This window comes from Macrobrachium nipponense, chromosome 12 (assembly GCF_015104395.2).
Source record: "Macrobrachium nipponense isolate FS-2020 chromosome 12, ASM1510439v2, whole genome shotgun sequence".
In the NCBI taxonomy this organism is placed as follows: Eukaryota; Metazoa; Arthropoda; class Malacostraca; order Decapoda; family Palaemonidae; genus Macrobrachium; species Macrobrachium nipponense.
The window spans coordinates 67086223-67098465 of NC_087205.1; the positions used below are offsets into that span (position 1 = coordinate 67086223).

Consider the following 12243-nt stretch of genomic DNA (forward strand, 5'->3'; position numbering starts at 1 on the left):
CCTGCATTGTTATGTCGATTACTCATTCTCTCTCTTCTTATCATCATTCCACGAGAATAAACCATTTCCGCGGATAGCTCCGTGAATACGCTCACCGTAAAATATGGATAATTGATTAATAATTTTCGTATTAAGCGCTCTAGTCATTGCATTCATATCACCCCCCAACAAACCAGAAACAGACTTATAAATAAAGGTATAAACGCGTTTCCCAATAGACTCGTTGTAGATCACGTTAAATTGATTGGTAAAATCATCGTCACCAGGTTTAACGGCGAAGTATATCTTCGGGAGAATGACTCCCACCACACCCACTTCATATTCCACTTCTTTCGATAATGATATAGGGGTGGCTAACCTGTTGGTAAATTTACACGATCGATTTTCGGGAAATATACCCATACATGCACTGCTATTCACGTATACGATGTGATCACTACACTTGTTGAACGTAGACTGTGTATATAATAGCGTTTATTGGGTTAATATATACAAATCTTAAAAACCCGTGTTTATGTTGTCACTCTAAATATTCATGAAAACGTGTTTTTTTACAGATTGCCACGTCGAAGAAAGCGCCCATCCCTCTTGTGAAACCTCCATGTTATTATTGGTATTATTATTTATATTATTCATTTTGCATTCTTTATAAGAAACTTGCGCCATTGTCGATGACTTCCCATTCGATGATTCGATGGGACGTAGTGAACAATCTCGTGTTGGAGGAGCCGGACAGGGATCTCCACTAACCAGGGAAAGAACAGAGGGTGACAAGGCGGTCAACACCATTCATTATTCGGCTGTGGTAGGGTCGCACATTGACATGGCAACGAAGCTAAGTAGTAGCATAGCCCAATTGCGTGATGATGTGGTTGGTATGTTCCTCGAAAGAGGAATTCAATCGGCTATGCTCTACTTATGCATTATTATCGCTAGTCTGAGTTTGTTGGGAGATAAGAATGAAACAAATTCCTTCTATATATGTACACCACCCATCCTAACTACGATTGATTCGATCTATGACTCCTTGGAGGAGGCTATCGAGTATGTAGCTAATAACCTCGAAGAGAGACTCAATCGTAGTGAAGGTTCGGGTTTGTTTTAAATTTAAGTTTCTTGTTTTTTAGACATTATGAGTTTTTTTTTAACTGAGTCCATTTTTTATTTTTATTCTTTGTAATTTTACAGCCCTGAAGATGAGACATCTGGTCTCGAAAATTTGGCTAATAAATTTACAATGCTACGATAGCTGTTTGCAATTTTATTCCTACCGAATCTGCGGCGTTCTAGATGCCCCAATCTTCCAGTATATATATATATAATATAATATCTATATATATATATATATATATATATATATATATATATATATATATATATATATATAGATATATAGATATATATATATATAATATATATATATATATATATATCATATATACATATCATATATATATATATATATATATATATATATATATATATATATAATCCCACACACACACATATATATATATATACATATATCATATATATATATATAATATATACATATATAATATATATATATGTGTGTGTGTGTGTGTGTGTGTGTGTGTGTGTGGTGCAAATAACCCTGATAGGGATGAGATCACTTACAACTACCATTATGATTACTTCTTGTTATTCTATCTATCACTTCTACAACGTAATTTTATGATAATGGTGATGCTATTTTTTGTCTCATTACCGCATCTTTAACATAACACCATGATAATAGTGATAATAATAATTTTGAATACTGTGAAATTACTGCTAGTATTACTACTACAACTCCAACTAATAATAATAATAATAATAATAATAATAATAATAATAATAATATTACTATCATCACCACAGTTATATTATTAAAAATGATAAGAAAAATTATAGATATATTATTATTACTACTGCTTCTACCAGTAATGATAATATTAATAATGATAATAATACTAATAATCATCATCATTTTAGGTATTATTACTGCTACTAATGATAAAGGTTTTAACCCAAACGTGAAAAAAAAATCATAGGAAATTTATACGAAAGATTATGTCACAACTTGAACAAAACAGGATCAATAATAAGGAATAGAACATCAGCAAACTTTTGGTCAATTTATCTAAACACAGAGAGACTCGTGTAGGTAATCTCAGGAGGATATTGGACTTGATGAAATTCAATTTGTGAATATGGTGTAGAGTCGAAGAAGATTACCGGTGATTCCTTCGACAGACCTCGATCCTCCCGAAGGACTTCAGGAGCTGGTCGAGGATCTGGAGACTTTCGTCAGAACAGCAACGGAGAAGAGGAAGAATCCCTCGGAGCCAAGCCGTGAAGCCCCTTCCGGAGTCTTCCCTGGAATGAAGACTTTGTTGGCCCCAGGAACGAATGCCTTCAGAGCCAGAATCCAGCGTCCGTTTGAAAAACTAAGTATGGAGACAGCGAGAGTCTACGGGTATAACGCTTCATTCATCATGTTTGCCACTTACTGCTTTTTGCTACTAGTGCTGTGTTTCTTGTGCTGTGACATGTACGCTTCAATCTGTGAGGACTGTGTAACATTGTTTGGTTCTCAACGGATTAATGTTGGCGTACAGGAAATAATACCATCTTATAATATCGCGGATTCTCGGACTCCTGAAATCTTTGAGGAACAACCCAGCAGCATTGATGCGCCTCGCTTTGCTCTCGCCATCCCTGGGATGGCATTGTTAGCGGGCTTGGCGCTCGCTGCTTTCTGTTGTTACCAGATTAAAGGAACCCGAGTTGACGACCTGGAAGAAATCGTTTCACTAGAAGACAGCATGGAAACGGAAGGTAATGACGACAGTGAGGATGATGCAGAATTCGACAATGATGACGACCTGGACACCGAAATTGACGACAACGAAGACAGCCTGGAATTGGAAGATGAAGAAGATATCGACCTGGACAATGATGCCGACTTGCACCCCGAAATGGACGATGAGGCTAGGCTGGAAGACAGCCTCGAATTAAAGGAAATTTACGACACCGAAGATGACCTGAGCACGGAAACGGATGAAGAGATGAGACCAGATGAGGACCTGGATAATTGTGAAGTCGCCGTAACACAAATGGAACACCTCTGGAAAGATGCTCAGCAGGAGATCGAACTTTTCCGAAAGCAGCTACTGGAAAGAGATCTGCTGCTTGAAAAGAAAGAAGACGAGGGCAAGGAAATGAAAAGTCATTTCGAAAAGGAAATAAATGAGAGAGACGAAAAAGTCTTCAACCTCCTCCAACAAGATGAACAATTCAGAGGTGAAAAGTACCTGTTGGAACAGGATTTAAGATTGGCTCTAGATCAGCTGGAAACGACGGAAAGGACAAAGAAAGAGCAGACGTCGAAAATAAACTCACTGGAGAACCACCTGCAGGAGAAAGACCTCTTGCTCAAGAGGAGAAACGTGGAGGAGAGCGAGATGAGACGGCTCTTCCAGCAGGAGATGGCTAAAAAAGAGAGAGATCTGGAGGCCACCTTACAGAAGGAAACAGAACTCAGCCTGAAATTAAAGGAAAGTGAAAATACTAACGAGTTACTTGACTTGGAGAACGAGGAGTTCTGCATGATGACTGAAGAGTTGAGGAACATTTTAGCTGAGAAAGAGAAGGAAGTCCACCTTCTGAAAGAATCCCTAGCCTTTAAAACTAAAGAATTGGAGGAAGGTCAAGAACAGCGTGAAATAATAGAGAGACGAGTGAAGGAAGTTGAGGATGATAACTCGACTCTCCGAGAAAAGCTGAGGATCGCTGAAGCAGAGAATGTTAACATTCAGCAGATATTAGGAGATGAGCTTCAAGCAATAAAGAACTGGGTGGCCGAACTAGGAAGAGAAAATGTAAAGAATAAAGAAGAGTTAGAAGGAAAGGAGCTGAAAATAATGTTACTGGAAGAATCTTTAAAACAGAAGGAAACCATTTTGCAAGATGCTTTCCATCACTGGAAAGACATTGAAAAGTTGTTGGAAGGAGCAATGGAAAAAGAGACGGAGATGGAGGCTTCGCTAACGACCTTAGAAGCAGAGCTCCAGAAGAGGAACCTTCAAATCGAAGATTTCCTCACAAGAGAAGAAAAGTCAAGGTGTCAACAACAAGAATTCGAGGATAAACTAGACCTAGCTCTCCATTATGCAATTGAGCTGCAGACGTTGCTAAAGAAAGCAGAAGAAAGGGAGAGGAAAATCAAAGATGATTTAGAAGAACAGATGAATAAAAACCATCTGTTAGTTAAAGAAAAGGAAGATGAAGAGACTGAAATAAGAAGGCAACATCAGGAGACTCTGAGGCAAAAGGACAAAGAAACAGAGAAGCAGCGTGAATGCCTGGAGGAACTCCAGGATAACTTGGAAAGCGCTCTGCGTCAAGAACAGAGCCTGGAACGCTTGCTGGAATCTAAAGAAGAAGACCTCATCTGTTTGAAGAAGAAGGAGAGTGAAGCCCAGCTGGAAGTGCAGCAACTTCTCAAGGACTGCGATATGCTGAAAGAAAAGATTCAGCTACAGGAGCAGAATAGAATGAGAGAAGAAAAGTGTCTCAGGGAGCAGCTAAGAGCACAGGAGGAGGCTTTGAGGGAGCATGACAAATACATGTTGATGATGTTTCTACATGGGACTGCTCAGAGGAATTTCCAGCTAGAACACATTGCGCTGGAACATGGAGATGATATGATTGAAGAAGGGAAGCGAGAGAAGTGCACAAGAGGAACAATAGGAAAGAAAGACACAGGGAATGAGGAAGACCCCTGTGAGAAGGCCCGTGAGACAGAAGAGAAACAATGTAAGGAGTACTGGAACGCCCAGCGGGAGAAGAACGAGGATTACGAGAAACAATGGGAAGGCCTCAAGCACATTGTGGAAGATGTTCTTCACGGAGATGAATAAAGATCTTCAGGATATTCATCTTTCACTGAGGAGGAAGGCAATAGCTGCTGAGTTCCCCAACTCGTCAGCCAAGGCACTGTCTCAAGGAACGAACAAACTCGCCTGGTGAGAGTCAAAGGAAGAATTTTCTGGAAGTAGGAGGACATGCTCTCAGTATGAGAGCGAAAAGCTATTTGAAGGTCGGACAAGCTCTCAGCTTGAGAGCCAACAGCTGTTCAGAGGCTGGAGGATGAAGCTCTCAGTTTGAGAGCCAAAAGCTGTTCAAAGAACCAGAAGGCCACCAGAAGGCATAAGTTCAATGCCTAATATATATGCAAAACATGAGCTATGCAGTGCATAATGGGTTGAATACTTGCATATACTACTGTGGCAACCTCTGGCGTGGCGTAAAAACCCGTAAGTTCAATGCCTTTCATATATGCAAAATATGGGTTATGCAATGCATAATGGGTTGAATACTTGCATATACTACTGTGGCAACCTCTGGCGCGGCGTAAAAAACCCGTAAGTTCAAATGCCTTTTTTCATATATGCAAAATAAGGGTTATGCAATGCATAATGGTTTGAATACTTAGCATAGTTACTACTGTGGCAACTCTGGCGCGGCGTAAAAAACCCTAAGCCTTTCATGCCCTTTCATCATATTGGGCAAAATATGGGTAATGCAATGCATAATGGGTTTGAATACTTGCATATAACTACTGTGGCAAACCTCTGGCGTGGCGTAAAAACCCGTAAGTTCAATGCCTTTCATATATGCAAAATATGGGTTATGCAATGCATAATGGGTTGATACTTGCAATATACTACTGTGGCAACCTCTGGCGCGGCGTAAAAACCTGTAGTTCAATGCCTTTCATATGCAAAATATGGGGTTATGCAATGCATAATGGGTGATACTTGTATACTACTGTGGCAACCTCTGGGCGCGGTAAAAACCCGTAAGTTCAATGCTCATATGCACTACTGTTAATGCAACTGCATATGGGATAACTTGAATACTTCATATACTACTGTGGCAACCTCTGGCGCGGCGTAAAACCCGTAAGTTCAATGCCTTTCATATATGCAAAATATGGTTTTACGCAATGCATAATGGGTTGAATACTTGCATTAATTACTGTGGCCAACCTCTGCGCGGCGTACCCGTAGTTTCAATGCCTTTCAATATATGCAAAATAGGGTTATGCAATGCATAATGGTTGAATCTTGCATATATTACTGTGGCAACCTCTGGCGCGGCGTACCCGTAAGTTCAATGCCTTTCATATATGCAAAAATATGGGTTATGGCAATGCATAATGGGTTTGAATCTTGCATATACTACTGTGGCAACCCTCTGGCGGTCGTAAGTCGTACCCGTTAAGTTCAATGCTTTCATATAGTGCAAAATATGGGTTATGCAGGGTGCATAATGGGTTGAATACTTGCATATACTACTGTGGCAACCTCTGCGGCGTAAAAACCCTAAGCAATGCCGGTTTCTATATGCAAAATACCCGTTAGCAATTGCATAATGGGTGAATACCTTGCATATACTACTGTGGCAATATGGCGGCGTACCCCGTAAGTTCAATGCTTTCAATATAATGGGCAAAATATGGGATACAAGCATAATGGGTTGATACTTGCATAGACGTGGCAATCTGGTGCGGCGTAAAAACCCGTAAGTTCAATGCCTTTCATATATGCAAAATATGGGTTATGCAATGCATAATGGGTTGAATACTTGCATATAGTACTGTGGCAACCTCTGGCGTGGCGTAAAAACCCGTAAGTTCAATGCCTTTTATATATGCAAAATACGGGTTATGCAAAGCATAATGGGTTGAAACGGGTTATGCAATGCATATTGGGTTGAAATGGGTTATGCAATGCATAATGGGTGAATACTTGTATAGACTTCTGTGGCAACCTCTGGCGCGGCGTAAAAAACCCGTAAGTTCAATGCCTCATACAGTATGTGCAAAATATTTGATCCTGGTGTGGCAGGAGGGAAGATTCCATCTCTCTTGGCTAGCTGATGGAGCTGAGAATGGGGAAGGGTCCATCCCTGGTAAAAATAAAACCCCATTCGATGACACTCAATTGGCGAGGATGCCCAAGGAGTGAGATCGATTGTGATCACTAAAGGCCCATAATTTTATATATATATATATATATATATATATATATATATATATATATATATATAATGTATGTCATGATATAATATATAATATATACACATAAATATATAAATAGATATATATATATATATATATATATATATTATATATATATATAAATGTATGTCATGTATATAATATATATAATATATGCACCTAAATATATGTAAATATATATATATATATATATATATATATATATATATATATATATATATATATATATGTGACGGTACTTACTTTCTTTGCACAGATCTAAGGTAACGTGTGCCGTGGAGGCTGCACTTTGGGGAATTAGGCTTATATAAATTCTTCTTGTCTTGCTCAATGTTCTTAATCTGGGATTCGTTAAAAGGAAGGGTTCTACTTTTAGATGAGAAATGAAATTTGATATATTCATACAAATTACGTTTTATCTTCGTTAGGGTTCTTATAAAGGTTTTTCCACCTTCTGGATTACTGGGCTCTTGGACTGATAAACTTAATTGCACTTGTTGCAATTACGAGTATATAGGCACGAGGGAATTTTACTGAGTATTGATTGTCACTTTCACTGTCTTTGATTGCTTCGCACACACTTTTGCACCTGTTCTTCTTCTGGGGATTCTTCTGTCCTTCCTCTGTTTCACAGCCATGCCACTGCAGTTCTCCCTCAGGCTCCCCGGTTGTTCTCTCTCTTTTGGCTTCTCTGTTTTTTCCCCTTTTTTCTCTGCTCCCTTTTTCTGCTTGCTCTCTCTCTGTCTCGCCTTTTGTTCAGTTGAATCTCCTTAGCCCCGCCTTTGGATTTTTGGATTCTGACTGGGTGTGGCATTTTCTGAAAGACCTTTTGTGTCTTAGTGGCTGCTAACTTCATAACGAGACCGCCTTCCTGTCAGGTCTTCTACAGTAATTCGTAGGCTTTGAATTTGTATACGCCTCCTTCTTCATGTCCTGGCTTCTTAGGGGCGTATCCCTTGGTAACCTCATAGGTCATTCGTTTGATACCCCTTTTGGGCTGTCTTATGACCAACACTCATGCTTTGATTCGTCGATACTAGAGGCCTACCTTTGGGAGGGTGGAGCTTTTAGAATTTGGTAACTTTCCCTCTTTCTAACAACGGGTCATAGAATTCCTTTTTAACGTATGCCAGATGGCTCTCTCTGACCTGTTCACGAAGGGAACGGCGATTAGTCATAGGCGCTAATGAGAGTAGTTTCCAATTTCTCGAATATGCCTGAGCGATATCCTTCGTCGCCCATAATCTCTTGTGGTCACTAATCGCTGGTACGGACAGAGGCTTTTTGGGGAGATGAAAACCAGATGTCTAATGGCTAAAAGCCTAATGTTTGGAGTAACAAAATCCCTTCGCTAAGAAAATCATTATCGTATCCTTTTCCTTGTGAAAATCTTTTTCTCTTCTCTTATTTATCCGTTTCGTGCCTTTTTCTTAAGTATTATTAAGTTATTGCCTTTTGGTAATAACGACACTGTGCCACACTATTACAGTCTCGGCCCGCTACACCACTCGCTGACTCCGACAGCGTTATCTAAGCTGAAGCAAATATTATAACCTACAAGAGGACTCCTAACTTATGCTTCTGGAAATCATATTGAAACTTTGACTCAAAAACATCAAAAGTGAATGTGAACATGAGCAAATCCTTGATTAAGTAACGTTAAGGGCACAATCAAAAAGTGAATGTAAAACATGAGTAAATTCTTGAGTAAGTAACATTCAGAAGAAACATTAAAACTGAATATGAATATGAACAAATACTTGATTAAGTAATATTGAAAGAATCCTCAAACTGAATTCAAATATGAGTAAATCACATTATAAACAGGAACTGAATGCAAACAAAATAAATCACCAAAAACAAGAAAAACTGAAGTTAAACATACATAAGCCCTTGAGTCACAAAAGTTTATATGCAATGGTAGAACCAAAAAATAATGGTAACTATCCAAGTTTACAGTACGTGATTGGTTCAGTCCTCAGTCCTATTCTATCTAGGTGGATATCGTCTTTCCTTATGGAAAATAAATTTCGTTTCATTGCGACACCTTGATGGCTTCTTGTTTGCTGCGACCTGTTGTTTGGAGACAAGTCCTGGGAGAAAATATCCTTGTGTATTTGTATGCAATAACAATGTGTCCTTGACTTCCTACTGAGATTGTGTATTGTGTTTATTCAAATTTCATTGACATTCTTACTGTAATTTCTGAGTAACCTTGTACATTAAACAATATAACTTCACTGCTTGATACTAAACAAAATGCAGCTCGGTTAAAGGAACCGGTTAGTGGTTAATACTTGTAGGTTTCTTCTACTGTGACAACAATTAGTAAGCTTTCACCAATCAATATCTTGTAGTAAGTTTTCAACAACTACTATCTTGTTAATGAGTCTTCATCAATTAACATCTTGTTAGTGAGGTCTTCATCGATTAATATCTTATTAGTAAGTTATCATCAATCAACATCTAATGGATTTGAACAAAGTAAGTATATTCATTACCCCTTCAAAATCTTGATCATTTCTAAAATAAACGAATTCTCTTATCTTAAAAATCTCTTATATCTATATTACCCGTCTTATTTATTCTTTTTACTTCTAAGAATGTTCTTATGGAACGGTTAAACTTAATATACGTCTTAAATTCTTATACTGCGCATTTGAATCGTTTCTTACATACCCAAATAATAATTCCTTCAAGTCAAAATAAATTGAAGTTAGTGCACGTAACTCAAAAATTCTTGCTACAAACCGACTAATTAAAGTAACGAATTGTAACAATAAAAGATTATTCCTAAGTCGAGACCGATGAAGGTAAACTTAGCAATAAAGAAATCAAATAAAATACATGGGATAATGGGATGAATTAATGGGTTTTGTTGTTCTGTTTCACTGAAAAGTGACTCTTCTATTTCTTAGGTTATATCTAGTTCTTCTTCTTGGAATTTCTTCTGACGTCTCTGTCATTTCGGATTCTTCGACCTCTTTGTTCTCTTTGACCTTGTCCTTGTTTATCCAAAATTCTTCTTCTTCTAATGATTCAGCATAGTGGAAGGCATTTTGGCTATTCATTTTCTTAACCTTTGTTATCTTAGTTTCTTGTACGTCTACGACCTTGTATGGTCCTGTGAATTTTGTGGCTAACTTATAATTAATACCACTTCTTACTTCCTTCTTAATATAAGACTTCATCCCCTTTCTTGTAGTCTACAGCCTTAATCCTTCTTGATGCTTCTCTATCATATTCTGCTGGGCTTCTTCTAGATTCTTGTGCAATTGCTTGTGTATTACTTTAAAGTTTCCGATTCTTATCTTCATGTATCTTTCAGAGTAATTAGGCTGTATTGGCTGATTCAGCCATGCATAAGGTAATCTGGGTTCATATCCCCATCAAGGCTTTTATGGGAGTTGCACGAATACTCGTATGATGCCTTGCATTTAATGATAATTGGACTAAAGGTAAATTGACGTCCCAGTCAGGATCCTGTCCTACTTTGTGTGACGCAATACGTCTAAAACCACCTTCCTGTATTCCTTTCTACTAAGCCATTACTAGCTGGGTGATACGGCTGTATCGCTACCTTTTCTACCTTAAACAAAGGCGTTACAAATTTCTTGAACTAACGAGTTGTTGAACTCGGTCCCATTATCAGAAATAATGAGCTGTGGGGCAGAATATCTGCTAATATCTTATCAAAGAGAGCGGTTGCACATTCCTTGGCACTTTTACTAGTTAGTGGTACCAACTCTGTATATCTCGTGAGCGCGTCGATACATACTAGTATATTCTTATTCCCTTTACTCGTGGTATGAAGATTAGTGATAAGATCAATAGATACTCTTTCGAAAGGAGTCTGTGGGATAGGATATTTCCCTAGTGGTACTTCCTTGTCTGTTCTTCCCTTGTAGCTGTTGCATGTATTGCAGCTCTTCACATAATTACTAACATCCTTGTGAATTCCCTTCCAATGGAAAGTTCTCTGGATTAGTCTAATTGTCTCATCCCTTCCTGGTGAGCTCTCATGTCATCGTCGTGCATTAGCTCAATGACCTTTTTTCTTAGACTCTTAGGTACTAACCTTTTGTGCAGTACACCTAGAAATTGACCAAATGGATCATATTCGTGACACATCCAAATTAATACGCCATCTATGTCCGTTAGTGCATCTGTGGCACATCCAACCTTCTACCTAGTTCGGTTAATTCTTGTTGGCTGTGTTTTCTTTCGTTTCTAACGTATTTAAACAGTTCCCTTATATCTTCATCTCTTTCTTGTTCTTTTATGATAATTTTGCCGGGAAAGCTCCTGTATAATGCATGGTGAGTACATTTACGTCATTGCACATTGTTTCATTCTTTTCTTCTTCTTGACTTATCATATTTATACTATCACCTTGTGATACATATCTTGATAATGCATCTGCTACCTTATTCGTCTTCCCAGGGACATATTTCACTTCTATGTCATAATCTTGGGCTGTCATGAACCAACGGGCTCTTCGTCCAGAAAAATTAGGGTTCTTTAACATTTCTACTGCAGCTGAATGATCCGTGAACACGGTTATCTTGTAACCAAAAATGATATATCTGAAATGCTTTAAAGCGTCTATATAGCTAGAGACTCGAGGTCTGTTACTGAGTAGTTCACTTCTGAGGGCTTTAATTTCCTACTGTAATAAGCTATGGCATTATACTTGTTATCTTGTCTTTGCATTAAACATGCTCCTATACCAATGTGGCTTGCGTCCGTGGCTAAAAGAATTCTTTGCAAAGTCTGGAAGCTAAGTACTGGCGGGTGTGTTAATCTTTCTTTCAACAATTCATCAAATGCTTCTTGCTGCTTGTCTGTCCATATAAATGAGACGTGTTCCTTTAAAAGTTTCAGTTAGTGGAGCTGATACGACTGCAAAGTTCCCTATGAACTTGCGGTAAAAACCTGCTAAAAAAACCAACCTAAAAGAATGACTTTACGTCCTTCTTGCACTGAGGTGTAGGATATTCCTTGATTGACTTAATCTTTAAGTCGTTTACTTCTACGCCCTTTTCACTTAGTGTATGCCCAAGGTAGTCTATTTTCCTTTTAAGGAAGTTACATTTCTTTAGTTTAAGCTTCAGGTTGGCTTTTCTTAATCTCTTTTAGGGACTTCTCTGACT

General features: G+C 38.3%; 1 protein-coding gene across 1 annotated transcript; it reads left to right on the forward strand.

Moving 5' to 3' along the window:
• The first annotated feature begins 2060 nt into the window (after window positions 1-2060).
• Window positions 2061-5332, forward strand: LOC135225017 (trichohyalin-like). Its single transcript, XM_064264303.1, has one exon. It carries the CDS (start codon window positions 2385-2387, stop codon window positions 4923-4925), a length of 2541 nt encoding a protein of 846 aa, XP_064120373.1. The 5' UTR covers window positions 2061-2384; the 3' UTR covers window positions 4926-5332.
• Window positions 5333-12243: the final 6911 nt, after the last annotated feature.